At 37.6% G+C, this 20,836-nt stretch overlaps 1 protein-coding gene across 1 annotated transcript in view; it reads left to right on the forward strand.

The window, feature by feature from the left end:
• LOC148851222 (zinc finger CCCH domain-containing protein 44) overlaps positions 1 to 19,015 on the forward strand; it is a 42,222-nt gene extending 23,207 nt beyond the window's left edge. The window contains exons 6-10 of the mRNA XM_088947059.1: positions 9,363 to 9,422; positions 9,545 to 9,595; positions 9,929 to 9,999; positions 15,469 to 15,623; positions 15,760 to 19,015. Of these exons, the coding sequence (XP_088803185.1) occupies positions 9,363 to 9,422; positions 9,545 to 9,595; positions 9,929 to 9,999; positions 15,469 to 15,623; positions 15,760 to 18,863 (3,441 nt within the window). The 3' untranslated portion in view covers positions 18,864 to 19,015. The remainder of the gene's footprint in view (positions 1 to 9,362; positions 9,423 to 9,544; positions 9,596 to 9,928; positions 10,000 to 15,468; positions 15,624 to 15,759) is intronic.
• The last annotated feature ends 1,821 nt before the right edge of the window (positions 19,016 to 20,836 follow it).

The following is a 20,836-nucleotide window of genomic DNA, read 5'->3' on the forward strand; positions in this document are numbered from 1 at the left end:
AATAGGTGAATGTGGACTTCAAGAAAAAAGTTAATAGGTGAACGCGAAGGAGGTCTTAGTAATTTTCTAAAAATTTTGGGGGAGATATTCTTCAATTGAGATAATAAAGGATCCTTTCTCTTTTAATTTGTACGAATATCCTACTCCTATACAGTCCTGTATGTATCCCCTGTTACAATTTCCTCAAAATCAGAAGATGTGAAATTGCAAGCGAAAGATTGTCTCCCTTTCCCAAATCTTGTACCATCGACGTCCATTCCTCAAATGGAGAAGACATTCCATTCACCTAGGGTTCCAAAGGCGGGTAATGAAAATCCACCATGATGGAAGGGACAAAAGTACTCTTTAGTATTGGAACCCTAACCTATCTTTTCGTCCTTAGAATGAGAAAAACAATGGTTTTCACTTATTGATTCATGCTCCATTAGTTGTGAAGATTGCACCACTTATTCTGGTTCTTGCTCATCTACCTTGCAAGTTTAGATTTAAGCCATTCTCATTGTCTTCTTAACTTGGTTTTATTGAAATAGGTACTGTTAAATCCTGATCGACATGAGAAGTGAAAAGCAGCAGAGAATTTGTCTAACGAAACCATCATAGTCTAGCCAATCTCTCTGCTCAATTCTCTTTCTCTTTTCCCTATATTCTCTCTTTCTGCTTCTTCCCTTCTCTCTCCCCTCTTGTTTTTTCTCTGACAAAGTGTCAAGAGCTCAAAGCACTTCTAACATCTCGGTCATCAAGGTCTCTTTGAACTCAGAATATTGAAATGTTGTCATGTGGAAGACAAGATGTCTCTAGCTCTAGCTCAAGAGACACATTAATACAGCCATAGACCAATAATTTTTTAATAATGAAAAGTCTCTCAAAATGACATGCTTGTATACATGGACCAGTTTGTGTTTTTTTTTTCTTTAACAAAGAAAAATGCAAAAATGGAGAAAATAAATAAATTATTTATCTGAAAGGAGAGGCCATGTGACATGGGCTATCTTGTTTTAATTTAATATTTCCTCAAGGATCAAAATTTTGCAGTGTATAGACCCCTATCGGCTGATACATGTCGTATTGGTGACCCACCGATACACGAAATACATAGAGTTTTGGGGTAAGACCTCATTCAGGGGGTAGAAGGCCTTATTAGCGACCCCCTCCCCTGAATATGCTTAAGAAAACTAACAAAAAGCATGATGTTAAGGGTTAATAATCTAATTTGTTGGGAAGTTAGGGTTTAGGGTTAAGAATCAAGTTGAGGTCAAGTAGCACATCCAAGAGAACATAAGAGAAGGGATAAAAGGTAAAGGAGAACGAATGATGTAGTACATCCAAGCCACCCAAGTTGCACCACTAATGAAGATTATAAGTTGGAACAACTTATAAGGATTAATAATCTAATTTGTTGGGAAGTTAGGGTTTAGGGTTAAGAATCAAGTTGAGGTCAAGTAGCACATCCAAGAGAACATAAGAGAAGGGATAAAAGGTAAAGGAGAACGAATGATGTAGTACATCCAAGCCACCCAAGTTGCACCACTAATGAAGATTATAAGTTGGAACATAAGGGAAGATAGACATTGTTTTAATTCAAGAAACATAGTTAGCTAAAATTGATAGGTGGTAGAATGGTCACATTATGAAGTAATGGGGTGATTAAGAAGAGTTGGTAGGAAGATACATTGTTAGTGAAATTGAAACATCTTGAGGATGGCTTTGAGTTGATGTTAACAAATGTCTATGGTCCAAATAACTATAGAGAAAAGAATGAACCATGGGAGGAAATGTTCAAAGTATTGATACAACCCGATATGCACGGACATGTGTATTGGATGTTTAGTTTACTTCCCTACTTTTTGTAGTTTTTTTTTTTCAAAATTTTACAAGGGGTTGGTCTTAGGAAGGCCTACCCCCTAAGATTACAAATATACAACAAAGTGAGTGTTTTCTATAGATATTTTGCTTAGATATTTGGAAAATCTAAAATATAGGAATATTTTATAGAAACATTAAATTTGTTAATGAATTTTCAAGTGATCATTAAACAAAATGTAATTGCACATTTTAGGCTCCAAAAACCATGGCAAAGAATTGTATAAATCAAATAGGATAAAATCAGTGTTTTAAAAGCGCAAGGGCAAAAAAAACTAAAAAATAAAAAAGTCAGAAAATTAAAAAGAATGAAAAAAATTCAAAAATATTAAACATAATGTTAATAAAAAATATAAACATAAATTTTAAAATAAATGTTTTAAAAAACCAATTAATTAAAATTAAAATACATAGAAATAACATGTAAAGCATATTCAAGTGAAGATTTAAAAATAAAAGCAAACATATAAAGCATTTTCAAGCAAGTAAAACCCACAATCTCATTTTTTCCTTAATTGCATTGCTTCAAGTAGCTAATGTGGTGTAAAACATATTGCATTCTTGATTCTATGAGTCGCCTCTATACCACACCCCTTGAGGCAAGCCCGAACAAGGCTATGTTAGGGTCTCAAATTCTTATTTCTCACATGAAAAGTAATGATTTTATCACTTTAATTGCCTTTTAAGAAGATATTTTATTGGAATGAATGAATGAACAACATTAGCAAATAGGGGGTTCTTATAGCTTTGGTGAGCAAGCGAAGCAAGGGCATCATGCATAAGGTGCATATCGAGGGCGGAGCCCCCAACCTAGTCGTTAGACTAAAAAAAAAGGCAAAAAGCGCAAAATTTTAAAAAGATGCATGTCTGGGTTGAGGTGCAAGGCGCACCAAGTGTGTGCCTTTTGAAAGGGGTGTGCCTAGGACCTGGACGAGGGGCATACCCCAAAATGCGACTCGCTTGTGCGCCTAGGCGCGTCTCAGGCGCACCTTTTAAATCACTCCAGTGTTTTAAAAGTGAAAGGCGCAAGGCAAGGCACACAATTTAAAAAAAAGCTAAAAAATAAAAAAATTGCCAAAAAAATTTAAAACATAATATTAATAAAAATATAAACTTAAATTTTAAAATAAATGTTTAAAAAAACCTATTATCTAAAATTGAAATACATAAACATAATATGTGAAGCATATTCAAATGAGAATTAAAAAAGCGAAATCAAACATATAAACATTTTCAAACATATAAAACCCACAATCTCTTTTTCCTCAATTAAATCAAGTAGCTAATGTGACATATTACATTCCTAATTCTATGAGCCGCTTTTGTGCCATGCCCCTCGAGGCAAGCCCAAACAAGTCCATGTCATCATACAAAAAAAAAATGATTTTATAGTTTTAATTTCTTTTAAGAAGATATTTTATTAGTATGAATGAATGGACAACATTACCAAATAGGAAAAGGCGTTAAATTTTCAAAAGGTGCACGCCTAGGCTAAGCATTAGGTGCACGCCTGGGCTAAGCATTAGGTGCATGCCTGCCTGGTGCGCCTTTTGAATGGGCTGCACCTAGGACCTGGGCGAGGCGCCTACCCTAAAATGCTTCTTGCTTGTGTGCCTAGACGCGCCTTTTAAATCACTGAATTAACCGTATGCTCTTCCGGTTACCTCTCTCACAAAATAAGATGATGTCATATGCAAATTGCAAATGTGTGACTGCCACCTCAAGTCTTCCTACCCTCCATCCTCTAAAAAGGTTTCTCTGATCTACCTCCATGACCATCCTACTTAGGACATCAACAATTAAAGTGAATAGGAATAGAGAAGGGGGATCCCCTTGTCTCAATCCTCGATCAACCATTACTCATGATCGAGTACTGCACTGAACTAAGGCATCCCTTTATCCACATCCTCTAGCGCTCCCCTAGCCCACTTCTCCCCATAATTTTTAAGAGAACAGACCAATTCACAAAGTCATAAGCCTTCTCTAAATCCAACTTGCACACCACACCCCTCCCTCTCCTCTTCTCTATTTGCTAATCTGTCTCCCTTCAACAAAGGCACCTTGATGTTGTGAGATGACTAAGTGTAGTACAACTTTTGTCTTTTATTTTTACTATATGTTTTGATTACATTGATATTACTATTTTGTAGTTTTATGCAATTTTTATTTTTTCTTTTCAATTATAGTAACTTTGTTAAGTGAATCATATCAAAATAGTAAGCTAATTGCCCAATCACCAATTCCCTGTTGGTGCTTTTATGAAAATAGTTTTGAAAAATTATGATCATTTTAGTGAAATATTGAAGAGTTTTTTAGTAATAACCTATCAAAAAAAGTTTTTTAGTAATATTTTAAAACTTTAAGCTTTAAATATATAGTCTATCAATTAAATCTGAAGTATAACCAACATATTGTCAGAATATTGAGGATATTCAAAAAAAAAAAAAAGATTCTTGGAGCATTTTGTATTACCACCTAGCAAATTGGGATATTTCGAGGATATTTTGCCAAATATCATTGATATTGTGAACTGTGGCCAAAACATTATGGTAGGCTTGATACACCCCAATAGACCTGTTCACAGGCCAGACTTTGGACCCAACTTTTCACTGTTTCATGCTCGGGCTTCGGGTCAGGCCTATTCAAAATTTGGCAAGAAGCCAAGCCTGAACCCTACCCACGAACATGTCTACACCCCAATACATTGTGATTTTTTGACCCGTGGTGGGATGAGATAAATGCAATAATAGGGTTCTATGAGGAACCATGGTGTTTAGTAGTGCAATAATAGTGTTCTATGAGGAACTATGGTGTTCATGAGTAAGGTTTACTTGGTCAAATGTGCATAGTGTTTGCTTGAGGTTGGATATGTTCCTTTTTAGTTGGCTTTTGAGGGGCATTGGAAGGGATCAACTTTTAGAACAATATCTAGGTCCACTTGGTTGTTAGCCTAAGTCAAGAGATGGAAGGTGGGATTGGACCATACCCCTTTAAGTTTGCTCGGGGTTGGGTGGTAATTTGATGAAGTGGATAGGTGGTACATTTCATGGGAATTAAAATGCTAAAGGTCAAGTTGAAAGTGTGAAACAAAGGGCATGTTGGGCAACTTGATAGCAAAGAGGACAATGGATATTAAGGAATGAATTGAAGGATGCATTACTTAGGTAAGAGATATCATGGAGATAGAAATCGAGGCAAATTGGAAGTGGATGGTAGGATTTTAAATTTGGAGGAAATAGCAAAAGGCTTTATGGATCATTTTAATTGATCTTTAGAAGACCTTTGGAGAGGAGATTCTTGGTTGAAGGACTTGAATGGCCATATTTAAGATGGGACCAAATTGAGGTTTTTGAAAAAAAATGATTTGGTGAGGATGAAATAAGAGTGGCGTTTTTTTTTTTCAATAGACAAATGAAAAGCCTTTAGGCGAAATGGATTTTCAATGGCTTTTTACTTGGAATTTTGGGGGATAATTGAGGATGATTTGATGGAGGCCTTTTAAGAGTTCTACAAAAGGGGAATAATAAGGCTAGTCTCCTAAGGATTGATCCCAAAGAAATATAAGGCTAGTCTCCTAAGGATTCTAGACCTCTTAGTTTGGTGACAAGTGTTTATAAAATCTTTGCCAAGGTGCTGTCTTTGAGACTGTAAACGGTTCTCCCCCATATTACTTCTTCTACACAAGGAGCCTTTGTGGAGGAACATGTCGGGGAACAAGGGGATTAGGGTGCCTTCAAACTTGTCATCACTCGGTGTTGGTGAACAGGGTAGTGTAGGTTTTTTTCCCCAGCGTGTAGAGGGCTCAAGCATGGGTATCATTTGTGCCCATTCTTGTTCATTTTGATAGTTATCGTCTTCAATAGATTAGTCTTAAGAGAAGATAAAATGCAGCTAATAACTATGATCTAGGCGTGCGCCTGATGCGCCTTGTGCCTCAGTCCAAGCATGCGCCTAGAGGGGCAGCAATTGAAGTGTCTTCTTAAAAAGCAATTAAAACTATAAAATCATTATTTTTTGTGTGAAAACTAAGAATTTAAGACCTAACGTGGACTTGTTTGGGCTTGCCTTGAGGGGCGTGGCACAAAGCCAGCTCGTAGAATTAGGAATTTAATAAGTTTTACATTACATTAGCTATGTGAAGTACTGCAATTGAGTGAAAAAAATAGAGGTTTTACATGCTTGAAAATGTTTTATATGTTTGATTTTATTTTTAAATTCTCATTTGAATATGCTTTACATCTTATGTTTATGTATTTCCATTTTAGTTAATAGGTTTTTAAAACATTATTTTAAAATTTTAGTTTATATTTTTTATTAATTTTATGTTTAATATAATTTTTTGATTTTTTTGATTTTTTTGACATTTTTCTTTGATTTGTTAGCTTTTTTTTTCAATTTTTTTTTTAATTTTTGCGCCTTGCATAAAAAAGGCACGCGCCTCGCCTTACGCCTCTAGCGCAAATTGACACCCCTGCGCTTTTAAAACATTGGCTAATAAGGGATTGGAGAATAGATAAGTAAAATGTTATGATTACTAATTTGCAATTTGTGGATGACATCGTCTTGTTCTGTGAAGGTGGTGGGTTGCATTGGATTAGAAATTTAAAGTTGACGTTGAATTGTTTGAGAGCTTGTCAAACTTGAGAATCAGTTTTGAAAAACAATGGTGTGGCAGGTTGATCAATAAAAAGTGGTTTGATTGGGGTAAATATGAATGAAAGGGAAATAATGGGGTGTTTGGTAGTTGATTGGCCAATGAAATATTTAGGTTTGCCTCTAGGAGCCGACTTGAGGGAGCATGCCTTTTTGAACTTGATTCTAGAAATGGAATCTAGATGTCTAGTAGTGTAGATTGTGGAAGAGGATTTACTTATCTCTAGAAGGAATGATCACCCTAATCAAATCTACCTTAGCTAACCTCCCAGTTTACTATTTGTCAATACCTAAAATATTGCAAGGGGTCGCAAGGGACTTCTCGTGGGAATGTGGGAGGGTTGGAAGGACCATCTGGTGAAGTGGGAAATAGTGTGCAAAAATAGAAGGCAAGGTATGTGAGAGTGGTTAATTGATAAGAATATGGCCCTGTTGGGATGTGGTTATGGAGATTCCCTAGAGGTAGAGATAAACTTTGGTGTAGGGTGGTTGGTAGTGTTAACAGTGTGAGGCACAATGGCTAGATACAAGCCTTTTTGTTCGAGTGACAAAGTCTTCTCCATGGAAAGTAATATGCAATATTCTACTTTCTTTCCTTTTTTTTATCAAATTCTACTTTCTTTCCTTAATTGGGTCAAATATGATGTCTGCTCTAGGGACATGATTTTATTTTGGGAACAGGTTTGGTTGGGTGATTTACCTTTGAAGGACCATTTTCCTTGCTCTTTGTTGCTACACATAAGGCCTCATTCACATCTTGGTAAATGACTTATCTGGGTAAATGCACTTATCTGGGCAAGTGTTTCTTGAGAAACACTTTTGTATAAGATCACTTACCGGTGTTCTTTTATTCCCCAGGTAAAGGTGTACAATGACCGATTCATCCAAAAAAGTGTCATTATTGAAGGGACAATATTGTCCCATCATTTATTAGCACTTTTCGGTGTGTATGTGTAAGTAGTTTACCCAGGTCTGAGGAGAGTATTACTTCCCTAGGTAAATGAGCTGTTCGGGAATTGTTCTTTTCCGCAAGACCCACTAATACCAAAAAACGAATGTGGTTTAATTCTTTTCCATGGGACCTACCAAGTTACCTGCCCCTACTTCCCGAAAAACGAATGAGGCCTAACAAGGAACCTATTTCCGAATTCATTGTGCCTTCTTCTAATGTGTTTAATAGGGACGTGGGCTTACCTTCCAATTAATTACTTAGACCTCTCTTTAGGAGCCAAGTGTAAGTGTAACTCTTCTTTCGTTTGGTGCCCAATGCTTGAAAGGTTAGAAAGAAAAATAACTTCATGGAAAGGAAAATATGTATCCAAGGGAGGTGGGATCACCCTTATTAAAAGCACTCTTGTAAACCTCCCAATCTATTACTGATTCTTGTTCCCAATCATTGCAAAGGTAGCAAAATGATTGAGAAGCTTCAAAGAGATTTTCTTTGGAAAGGGGTGGGAGGGGAAGAAAATTCATGTATTAAATCGGAGCCAAATCTGTGCCACTTTGGATCAAGGAGGACTAGGTATCAAAAAAATCAAGGACTTTAATACAGCTCTCCTTTGTAAGAGGATTTGGAGGTTTAGGTCTGGAAAGGACGGTAGGACCCTACTGTTTTAGAAAGGTCCTTGGTGCTTGGAATCTCCCTCGGAGAGGCTCTTCCCTCAAATTTCTCAAATTACTGAAAAGAGGGAAGCTGCGATGATAATTTCTGTGAGTTGGTGGAAGGAAATTTGGTCTGGGCCCGTAAGTTTGGAAGAGGCTTTCAGGACTTGGAATTGGATTGTATGTTTGGCCTACTCCAGCTTCTTAAGGATCAGACCCCTAGAGAAAACTGCTCTGACCAATGGAGGTGGAGATGGAACAGCGATAGCCAATTCTCAGTTAAGTCTTTTGCAAGCAGTGTTAGAGATCATAACAATCTCTCCTTCCCTGCCAAGCTAATATGCAACCACCATATCCCTTCCAAGGTGAACTTTTTACTATGGACTGTCTCTTGGGAGATGTCTCACCAAGGACCTGCTGCTCTGCATCCACTGCCCTGTAGTTGCTAAGCTGTGGTTTCATTTTATTGGGGCAGAATGTGTATGTTGGGCTATGCTCAGATCCACTGCAGACGTGGTGTTGGGATGGACCCTGTTGGGTGGGCTTCAGTAAGAAAGAAAACACATTTAGAATTCTGTTCCTGCTGTTGTAATTACTACCATCTGAACCGGAAGAAACAATGGAGTTTTCACTTTTCAGAAACATTTCCAAGGATGTTGATGAGTTAATCTTGTTTCCTGGGGGCCAAATTCAGTCTTGGACTTCTGTTGCAAATAACTTTAGAAATCAAAATACTGTTCTGTTGTTGAACTCGAAGGGTCTGTGGTAGATTTGATGTTTTCTCTCCTTCCAGGTGGGGATTGTTGTTTCCCTTGTGACCTGGATGTTTGTCATACTGTATCAGTGTGTGTTTTTTCTTTCAGCAATAAAATCTACCTTACCTTTTTTCAGAAAAAAAAATATTGACATGGGCAACTATTTTATATGCAGAGTGGAAATGGGTGTTATTAATTTTGTTAATTATTTATGAAATATGTTGTATAATCAACCTTTCCATTTTTGTTTATTTTGTGGTTCTTATTATTATTATTTTTTTACAATACATCATTAAAAAAGCTATTTGAACCCACTATTTATGGTTATGTGACTCCATTTGTTTAGTCAACGTTAATCTGACTCATAATTACACGAAATATTGAGTTCTGCTTTTGCATTTTGTCATGGCTTCTTTTCTTAAAATAAGCTATTTCCTTTCATAAGCTAGTTATTTTCTTTTTCTTTTTCCTTACTTCTTCTTTTGTTTCTAGGATGAATGCAAACGTTTGCGCCAGAGTATAAAGTGTGGATTGATTAATCGGCTCACAGTGGTAATGCTACATGTTACTTCCAAATTATAGATTTCAGTATGGTATGTGGACTACTGATCAAAGAAAAAGTCAGGTATGTGGACCCTTATATTTACCCTAAGAAGTTTTGTGGTTGCTTGTAGGGTGAAGTTCAAGAGAAAGCAATGGCACTTCAAGCAGTGAGAGTCAATGATGTAAGTTTATTAACTGTGTTTCTCCTCTCAAGCACAAAATCATGATTCATCCTCCCTCTTATCTCGTCTGCCTTGTTTCTTCTTTTTTGTGGTTTTCTCTAGAAATTCTCTTTTTTGATTTCTTCATGTATGGGGCAAGATGCATATGTGTTTATATTCATAAAAAAAAGGTTGCATATGTGTTTATCTGGAAATACTTCGGATAATATTGAGTAATATGTCATTATATCTTTGCCTCATTTTTCTTATAAAAAAAACTTATCTGAGAAATTCTTTGGCATCTAATTTCATTCTTGACATGGTTCTATCAGTAACACTTTTTATTTATGACAGTGTTTGGAGTCGGAGAAGCTGAGGCTTAGTCATCTTCGTGACCGGGCTAGTGAAAAAGGGCGCAGAAAGGAATATCCTTTGTTTAGATATGTTGATATTTGCATCATATCATGCATACTTATGATTTCTTTTATGCTGTAATCCATCATATTATATGTCAGTTAATGTTTCTACAATCCTACTCTCTTTAGCACTTAGTCTGGTCGAAGAATTTGTTGGGTGATGTACAAGCTCTGCTACAACCCATAGAACTTGAATATGGTTTAGGCCACCATCCTGGTTTTGCATACTTTTTTCCATCTTCTATTCTGAAAATAATGGATATATGCAAGAAATAAGCAAATAGATAATAAAGAGAAGAGAAAACTTGTGTGCCTGTAATGGGGCTGAGAATCCATCTTGATTCTCATGATCACTGATCATTGATATTATATATACTAATGATTTGAATACAAAGTTGCCTCTTAATAGTCACCTACTAATCTGCCCCAGTACAAAGTCAAGATTACCCTTCCATACTCAAAGAACATGTTAACAGCCAATTTTTTGGCTATAGACTGAACAATCATTTGGGTTGAGTATATTTTTGGGTGAAAGAGGAATTATTCTAATTGGTCTGAGGCTGAAAATGAGCATGAGATAATTCTTAAATGAAGTACTCTGAATGCTTCTTTCTTGATGATTAATATGAACATATTTTGGGTAATTCTAGAATGCTTGTCTATATAATATAATGATGAAATTTGCATCACATAATGATATATTCTGTGTTACCAATAAAATGGGATGACTGGATTACCGGATTTCAGACTATCTGGAAAAATATATTCCATAATTTCATGTGCTTATTTATCATGCTTTGTAAGATGAATTCTGCAACTTTCTAACAAAACTAGTAATATGTTATTTGCACCTTTACTAATTAAGTTGAAGTTGAACTTCAATGGCAGCAGTTTGGGTAACCTGGGACCCTCTGGAATTGGAGGGGTGATAAAGGACTACGGTGGAATAATTCAGGGTTTGTTTTCAGGATCAATAGGAGAAGGAAATTCAATCAGGGCAGAACTACTGGCTGTAGTTTTTAGCTTGCAGAAAGCAGTTCAGATGGGGGTGAAGAAACTTGTTATTGAAGGAGACGCAAAAGTTATTACAAGCTGGTTGATGAGGCCTGATAATGCTTTATGGACTTACAGGAATGAAATCAAAAAATTTAGATGGTTTTCATAGGATATGTGACTGAAGGTTAATTGGATTCCAAGAGCAGCAAATAGTTTGTCTGATCTGTATCAGAACAAGGGGTGAATAGAGAGCAGTGCTTTTGGGCTCAATTGTAAATCATATTGGGACAAGAAATAGCAGTTTCTGTTCTCTCAAGGGTTATACATCATACTGTATAAATCTGAGGATATAATGGAGTAGGCATGGCTACCAAAGTGCTGTCCTCTTCTTTCTCTTATCTTTTAATGATATTTTCTGTTTCTGATAAAAAATATTTATTACTAGAAAGCAATTAGAGATGGATGCAATTGTCTAGTGGAAAAGAAAATTGGGCCTTAAGGTCTTTAGGGAAAAAAAAAGAAACTAAAACAGTGAAACAGAAGACTAGTTCAAGGTGGATTGTTGGAGTGATGATCCTCTATAATAGTTGTCAAGGCAACTAGGTGATTCTGGGCGACACTGGGTATCTAGTCAACTGGGCCAGCACCTAGGTGATAAGATTTTTATAAAATAAAGAACTAACATTTAGCTAGTTCCCTAGTCTTATATACCATTCAACATGTATATGAATTGAAAAAAATAGCAATTCTCTTTATTGTGAACGTTAAATTCCCTCTCAAAACATGGCAAATCATCATACCTAAAAGATACAAATCCTGCAAGGTGCAACTGGTTGGATGGTAAGGCCTCCTGCTGGTTGTAGCAGAGGTTTGGGATTGAATCCTGCCTGCACCAGGGTTGGGGGATGGGCTATCCCTCATTATGGAGTTCCATGGAGCTATATTTATTATATATTAAAAATAATACTAATATTTTTTTGATAAATAAATATTATAATATTAGTATTGTTTTTATTTATATATATATATAAATAATACTGATATTATAAGTATTTAATTGATCAATTTCATATCGCTTAGCAACTAAAGGAAGCTGTGTTTTATATGATAAACATTCAGAATGGAAAGTGAAAGAGAAAGAGGCAAGGATGGAGTTACTCTTTTATTTAATGTAATAGAGAATAGAAAAAACCAAAAAAAAAAAAAGAAAAAAAGAAACCTCTTTATACTGATACTATTTCTTTCTCTTTCTCTTCTCAAAACCCTATGATCTTTTATATTTCAATAGTAAAACACTAAAGCAATGTATTTAGATAGAATAGAATGTATTGACACACATACTAATAAGATGTAGCAGTATAAATGATATTATAATAAGGCACCCACTTTGTCATTTTTGTCACCTAGGTGGGCACGTTGTCACAATAAGCCAAGGCATTTATAGGAGTGCAACTTTGGTGGGGCACCTTGGATGTGAGGGTTCTTTGACAACTATGACATAACTCCTTTCTATTCTCAGCCACAACTTCAGCTAGCCCATCTGCTAGTAAATTTGAATGTTAGAGCTTTAGCCTCTAAATGATGGTGGATGCTCAAAGGACCCTCACATCCATGCATGTGCCAATCTATAATAATTTATCACTCTCCTTCAATATCCAACTGTTGTATAGCTAAAATGATCATGAATTTGTGGTTAAATTTCTGCTTGAACAAAACCACTTAGGCTGCATTTGGCATTCCTTTTTTAAGGACTTATCTCCTTTTTTGCAGTTAAAATGCCCCTATGAACACTGAGTTTTTAACTGCAAAATGGAGATAAGTCCTTAAAATAAGGAATGCCAAATGCAGATATGTTATAGAGAGCCTAGACATGCCAACAAAATGTCAAGCTGCATCCTGAACACCGCCCCTCTTCCTGATGATCCTTGTTTCCCCAGTGAGCAACCATCAAAATTTCGGCTTTCCACTCCTCGTGGGGGAAGAGGCCAGGTCATCATCATCATCCAAGCCATTTCCCAATTATACGAGGCCATCTACATGAATCCTGTTTTTCCAGTTCACTCTGTTTAATGCCATATCCATTGTTAAATTATTGACACTTGATAATTTCTTACCACTACCTATGTCCATTTTGGTCTACTCTTTTCCTTTCTATCCCCTTGAACTCTAGTTATTACTTTCTGTGGAGGATGAGCCAACAATGTTTGTTTATCCTCAAGTCATCATAAGGAGAATGGCAAAAACAGACAATGAATTAGACTTTTGAACGAACTCTCTCAGTCTCACTAACCAACAGACAATGAATTAAACTTCTTCCTCCTCAGAGTTGTTGGTATCTTTCCTCCATCATTATCATTGAAACCCTTTAAACAAAGCTTTTTAACCCCAAACTTTTGAGAGAAGGAATAGGATTTTTTACTTGCCCTGTATATTATACCATCATTCTTTTATTCTTTAATTTTTTTATGCATTCCTTTTTTGGAAGTCATTGTTCTTTCTCCTCTTTATTCAAGTGATAACTCACTATCTGATATTTGTTTGTATTCCAGGGTTTTTGTGTGTCTTTTTGTTTAGTACCATTTTTAACTTGTAGAATCATCACTCCTTTTTTTTTTTTCTGCACAGATAGATCAATTTTCAGGATTGGTCAAAGCTACAAAATGTAAATTTTAACTACAACTAAGTATTAGGTAGCCTAAAATTCGAAAAAGCAAACTTTTTTTTTTTTTTTGTTTTCTATGATTAGATACCGTAGATTTTGAACTGCTTCTTTTCAAACTGGTTATTTTATCATTATTTCTATTGAACTGATTGATCCATTGATATTCTATAAGTATGCGGTAGGTAAACAATGGGCAAATACATGATAGGTAAAGCTGCAAATTCAATTACTTCAATGAAAAGCTGTAAATTCAAATAACAGAAGATCATTCAAGGTGACATGATAATGAATTAGTGATATGAGAAATCCTATATGAATATGATATAAAGGACAAACTCTAGTCTGGATTCCTTGGTGTACAACAGTATAACAGTTCTATGAGCAAGTACGAGATGCAATAGTGCTTGATGAGTCTGCCTTCTCGAAGAATTAGATATAGCCATAGACAAATACAGTGTATGCACACAATCATGAAATAATGAGCCTTTTTCTTCTTTTTAATAATGTTCTGAAGATTGTTAATAATTAAAAAATGTATATTCCTATTTGCAACTTAATAAATGTGGCTAAGTTTTAACTGTAAAAGGCCTAGTAATGGAAAATAAGCCTAGTCCTAAAATGAATTGCAGGTTTAGAAATATTTTATTAGATGGAAGATCCAAAAATTTTCTCTACTATTTTTACTTGTGTAATTTAATCCTCTACACTTGAATTACAAAATAAATTAGTGATTTCTAACTGCGACCATTGTAGAATGTGATTTTTCTGAAAAACTGAATATATATTTTTTATGCTAACTATTTTGATTCAAATATTATTCTTCTATAAATGGAATAGCAATCTTAGCATGAATTGATTTAGGAATGGGCCATATCTATTTATTTTATTTTTCTCTTGAGGCTTAAGCCACAAACCACCTTGAGGTTTATGCCTCGCCTCTCCAAGACCTATCTGCCTCACCTTTGCCTTTAGCCTTTTAAAACTTTGGCTCAACGGTTGGGGTGGTCCATTGCAACCTGGGTGACTAGGGTTCAAATCTTGGAAACAGCTTCTCTATGTAACTGCAGGGGCTGCATATATCTGCCCCTCCCCAGACCCTGCATTGGCGGGTGCCTCCTGCACTGGGCTGCCCTTTTAGAACAAAGAAATGACTTCAAATCCCTGAAATTTGAGCACAATAAACTAAGAGATGGTAAGTTGTCCCATCATCAGCCTTACGAGGGAAACAAAAGTATGTTAAGTTGTGATCAGCAGAAGATGAAAGTAGAACTTACCAGCCTATATAATGCCAGAATGCTGCTATTGTACTGAAAAGCTATGGTACCTAACAAACTGATAACCAATCAACAGGTAATTTCATTGAAATTCCTATGACAATTTGATTGATTAAAATATTTTAGGTTCGGTACCTTTTTGGCATGGTAGAAAGTGTGACGGTACAATGTACTAGGAAGAGATAAAACTTCTACCAAATAATGTATCGTGGTGATACCAACAGATGAAAAAATGATTTGTTTTGATCTCTGATTATTTGATGCCCTTGCCTGAATAGCGAGGAGATGATTGGGATATAATTGCTTTCGAGTTTTTCTGTTCTAGTGGTTTGAGATGTTGTAGGTTTCTTTGGATTTCACATTTGTTCCTTGGCATATATAAACATAGCAGAGCAAACCAAAGGCAGTCTCTATTTTGTGTAAACGTAATATTTATTTGAATGTACTTCTAATTGATCCTAAATATCTGCATTCTTCATTGCTATCATTTGTACACAGTCTACTAAGTACTGAAAGTATGTTGAGTCATCCTTGACTTGGTTTCACGCTTAGAGAGCTTGTGGAAAAACTGCAGCTTCTAAACACACCAGAGGAGCTTTCACGTAGACTACAAGAAATTCCAGAAGTGCATGCTGATCCAAATATGGATCCAAGTTATGAGTCTGAAGAAGATGAAAGGGAACCAGATGATAAGAATAGAGGTTTCCAAATTTCAGTGTCAAATTTGACCTTCCTATTTTTCACTATTGTATTTAAATTTTTACTTATCTTTCTTTTTGATTGTTGGTATCTTTCTGTATCCTCATTACTTGCGTATTTTGCTTGCAATGGATGCAGATAATTTTGTCCGGCCAAGAGATGATGGATTTAGTAGGAAGGGAAGAGAGAGGGAGCCCATCTCTCCCGGAAAAGGAGGTTCAGCTACATATGACGGCTGGAGTGGAGCTCGGAAAAGTTTCTCGAGTTGGGAATCAAGCAAAAATGTTTCCATGAGAAGTCTTTTGGACAAAGGAGATGGAGCCATAGGGTCCAGTGAGAGAACACACGCATCTACATGGAATCAAGGAATAGATACTTCTGATTCAAGCAGTTGGGAGAAACCTAAAAACCAGACAGTTGTCACTGGTTTGGATACTGGTGGTTGGAATACCCAAGGTGCGGTTAGATCAAGCATACCGTCTTCTGGGTCTGCACCCCTCTCTGCAGGTACAGCTCTGTCAACTAACATCAATGAGACTGAGAAAATGTGGCACTACCAGGACCCATCTGGGAAAGTTCAAGGGCCATTTTCTATGGTACAGCTGCGCAAATGGAGTACAACTGGATACTTTCCTGCTGATCTGAGAATATGGAGGTCAACAGAAAAACAAGAAGACTCTATTCTTCTGACTGATGCATTGAATGGGAAGTTCCTCAAGGACTCGTTACGGGTAGGCAACAGCTTTTCACAGCCTCAAAAAGTTATACCTGCATCTGATAATAGGGAAAGTAGCTGGAATGGTGGTTGGAGAGGGAACAATGGCACTTCTGATAAAGCAAAAGTCGATGGATGGGGCTCTCGGTCATCTGGTTGGATCACAACCGCACCTGAAGTTGTTAATCATAATGAAACACAGACTGGAGTTACTTCACGAGGCTGGAGCTCATCAAGGAGTACCAATGCTTGGTCTGTTCAGCCGCAAGTACACAATCAACACCCTTCACCCTCATTTTCTGGGAAGCCATACAGAATGCCATCACATCAGGGAAGAGAAGGTCAAGGTGGTGAGAGATGGAATTCTGGTCAGAATCGTGGGACTTGGAACCCAAATAAATCTACAGGGTTTCAGTCTAGTAGTGGGCATGGTTATGAGAAGAGATCCAGTAACTGGGGTTCTTCTGGCCAATCGTCTGCAGAAAGTTGGAGATCTCAATCAGGAAGCAGTTCTTTGAAGGGATGGAGTAGTCCATCCTCAGGCGAAGCCCATAAAGTTGCAAGAGAAGGGTGGGGTTCTGATCAAGGTAGTAAAACTGATTCAACAAAACTTCTCACTCCTACTCCAGGGGGCAATATTGTGCAGCATTCAGTGTCTGAACCTCTCAGGACTGCTTCTGGCTGGGGGGAGCCGCCTCATATCTCTCTGACATCATATGCTGGGAGCAGGGACTCTGGTGCTGCTTCAGTGCTTAAGCCATCTGATACATCAGATAAGGTAAGCAGAATTGATTTTTCAAATCCTCCTACTCCTACCCCAAAGTCTGGCAGTGGTGGCTGGGCAGGGAGTCAGGGTGTTGAAAATAAATTAGCTACAGCTCCAACAGCGACTGCTCAAGAAACAAACTCCTGGGGTAATGCTAGCAATCCATCAAGTGATGTGATGCAGCAATCAGTTTCCTCCTCTAATGAACCTATAAAAATTAATGCTGATTTGGGTAATCAGATGTATAATCCAGCAAAACCTCATGCAGAATTGGACTCAGGTTCTGAAAGTGGCAAGCTGGCATCTTCTAGCACTGTGCCTGCTTCCACTAAGCCATCAGATGGAATTGATGGTTCTGATGTTTCTCAGACAAGTATATCTGGATCCAATGGTTTTGATTCTCTGGCCAATCAGGCGGTTTTTGGCCTTCCCCACCAAAATGATAGCGTAGCATTTTCAGCTGGCTCAGTTTCAAAAGGCAGTGAGGATTTGATACAGGGTCCTAAAAATGATTGTTCAATGCATGATATAGTCATTCCTTCAAGCTCTGCAAACAATAACCAGATTCCTTTGCAATTGACTTGTGATGATAAGCAACATGGGGTTGCAAGGGCTCTCGATCAGAAAGAGAAATTTGGATGTGATTCTTCTCCAAGATCTCATGTTGACAAAGAATCTAGACCTTCTGATGTTTCAGTGCAACAAGATCCAGTTGTAAAGTGCCACCCTGGCACTCTTATGCTTGGTGCTGATACTGTGTCAAATGAAAGTTCACCGTCACAAGCTGCTGTCTCAAGTGTCCCAGGCTTGGCTTCATCTGTTAATGGTAACAATCCTCCAGATGGATCTCATGGAACAGCACATGGTTCAATTCAAGGGCTGGAGATGGTTGTTTCCAGTCCAATAACCCAATTTCAATCTCATGGACCTGGAGATGCTCCTGCTTTGAGACAAGAACTGCCTACATCAAGTCCTGTGCCTGCCACAGGTCAAAAATCAGAAGCAGCAACTGCAGGCCAGTGGGGTGATGTCCAATCTTCTGGAAATTATTCTGCTGTAACGCTTGGTGCTGCTGATCACACCAGAAGTTATTGTAATCTAGGCGTCTCAGTTCCCAACTCTTCTAGCAATTTCATAGGCCCAGCAGGGATAGAAGGCAGCAATTGGTCAACCCCATTGACAGCTCCACCTACCAAGCCTTCGAACTGGGGAGTAGGTGCTGGTGCTACACAAGGTAGCACTCAGAACAATTATGTTGCTCCCTCTGACCCTCGAAAGCCTCTAATGCCAGGTAACCAATGGGAAATGGGATCAAACATCCAGCCTCCTGCAGCATCCACAGCAGTTTGGGGTGCAGGTTCTTCGGAGAATCCAGCTTCTGCTTGGGGACCAACACAGGTAAACGCAAACATGGGCTGGGGAGGATCAAATCAAGGAAATTCCAATACAGGTTGGGGATCTGGCCAGGGAGCAACAATGCAGGGAAATACAAATGTGGGTTGGGGTGCACCGGCTGGAAATCCCGGCATGTGGGCTAGCCAGCAAAAGCACAATGGGGAGAGGTTCTCTGGTCATGGGGATCGGGGATCTCATGGTGGCGATTCTGGTCATGGTGGTGGTAGGCCATCATGGAATAGACAGTTGTCATTTGGCAGTGGAGGGTCTCCCAGGCCACCGCCCAGAGGACAGAGAGTGTGCAAATATTTTCATGAGAACGGACAGTGCAAGAAGGGGGCCTCCTGTGATTATCTGCACACATGATTGCTGTAACAGCATTCGATTTTGTACAGTCATTTTTATTTTGAGATGTTTAGTTAGATTATAACGCTTCAGTATGTTCTGTAAAACTTGTGCAGTAAAGCAGCTTACACCACTTAGCTGCTTCATATTATATTTTGCTTTATTAGTCACCACTACCTGTAGTTTTGAATTTGTTGATGATCGAGGAAATGATGCCTCCGTGTAGGACGAGGGCAGTGGTTTAGGCTTTTGGGCCTGGCAACTGCGTCATGGAAATGCATTTGATCAAATGGAGTTTGGTCCCACATGCATCTGCTTGTTTGTCACTAACCGGAGGGAGACTCTTCGAATCTGAATTATTATTTATTAATTAGATTGATAGGTTTCCCAGAAACTCGTGCACATTGCGGAACAGGTGCGGTGTTTAATAACGACAATTATTAGGGAGGTCAAGTACATACGATACGAGGTAATCCTTTGGTAGATACGCTCTACAGTCCATTAAATTGTTCAGTTTCTAAACCATGAAAAGCAGGCCATTTTTAAGTTCGTTCCTAACTTGCTCTGGGTTTTCTTATAGAAAATTGTTCTTGATTTTATAATAAATTATTTTTCATGATAACACCATTTCTAGGGTGTCAGATATGAAATCTTTTGAGCTTTAACCAATCTTTTAACTTGCAAGAATGTGGATGAGTTCCTGTTGATTGGGAGGGCACATCTGCTTGCAGCCTTACACCACAGCACTCTCATATGAAGGCCAAAGCCCGGTGAAATCGGGAAAATCTCTCTCTTTTTCTTTTATTGAATAACAATACTTAGAGTGTTTGTGTTATATGTCCAAGCGCAATTAAAAACGGGCGTTGATTGGGATTTGGGAACATATAATGCTTGCGGCAGAGTTAACTTTGGTTGTTGGGGGCCAAATTGAGGAGTCCGGATCTCCTGCCCATGTTAATCGCATCTACACATGGAGAATATCTCATTCTCTACATAGTATTATGCAAGGGGAGATGTTTCCAATTCACGGGAGATAGTGTATTGTGGGTAGGCCAAGGAGATCCTGAGTCCAAATTGAGAGCGTTTTTTGGACTAAAGGAAGGAGGAGCAATGACTATTTTACCCCATTATAATGGTAACGTGGCATTCCCAAGAATGTTTTCAATAACAAGGCTGTAAGACCCCAACAGTCAAAAATTTTTCCTTGCAGCATTCCCTCCGAACCAACTTTGGTATACCTAATGGTGACTGTAAGAATTAAGAAAGCAGTTCAGTGCGGTTAACTTGTTTCTACTGAACATGGGTTATCTGAACATGATAGCTGTTCAGAAGGCTGTAGAGCCCATGATAATGTTCCACATCAATAATAAAATACATGGTACTCACACCTTTTATAGGGGGGCGCATGAAATATTATCATTGGTTCCACAGCCAGCTGAACAGCCATCAGGATCAGCTAATCCGAATTCTTTTCTACCATTAGAGTGTTTGTGTTTCATTGGGGCGGGGGAAAGTTTGCAAGAGACTACTGCACCCATCACTGATAACTTGGCTGAGTACTAATAGGCAGGATGCCTTTATTGTTTTGCTCCCATTATAAAGGGTTATTCCCCATATTGTTTTGTTTAACAGATTTACTAAGACCTGTCCTATAATTTATATTTTACACTTTTAGTAAAACACCTCTATAGTTTGCAACCAATTTACTTAATTGGCCTTCGGTTAAGAATCATTTATTTTGTTGTTTGGTAATTTTCACATGGCCACCCCAACCAAGAGAAAAATATTTAAAGGCAGGGGCCTATGGTTGTTTATTTTGAAAATACCCCTAATATTTTATAAGTTCATATCAAGATTTTTTGAGAAGAAATAATGTTCAGTTTATATCTAGTAAACAATGTTTGGTTTCAGTATAATAAAGAAAAATAGAGAACAATTGCGTCCCATTTTTCATTTGCAACAGCGTAACTTCCTTTCTTTTAAACAGAGAACAA

This window comes from Nelumbo lutea, chromosome 5 (assembly GCF_056320005.1).
Source record: "Nelumbo lutea isolate HS-2025 chromosome 5, American lotus-T2T, whole genome shotgun sequence".
Lineage (NCBI taxonomy): Eukaryota > Viridiplantae > Streptophyta > Magnoliopsida > Proteales > Nelumbonaceae > Nelumbo > Nelumbo lutea.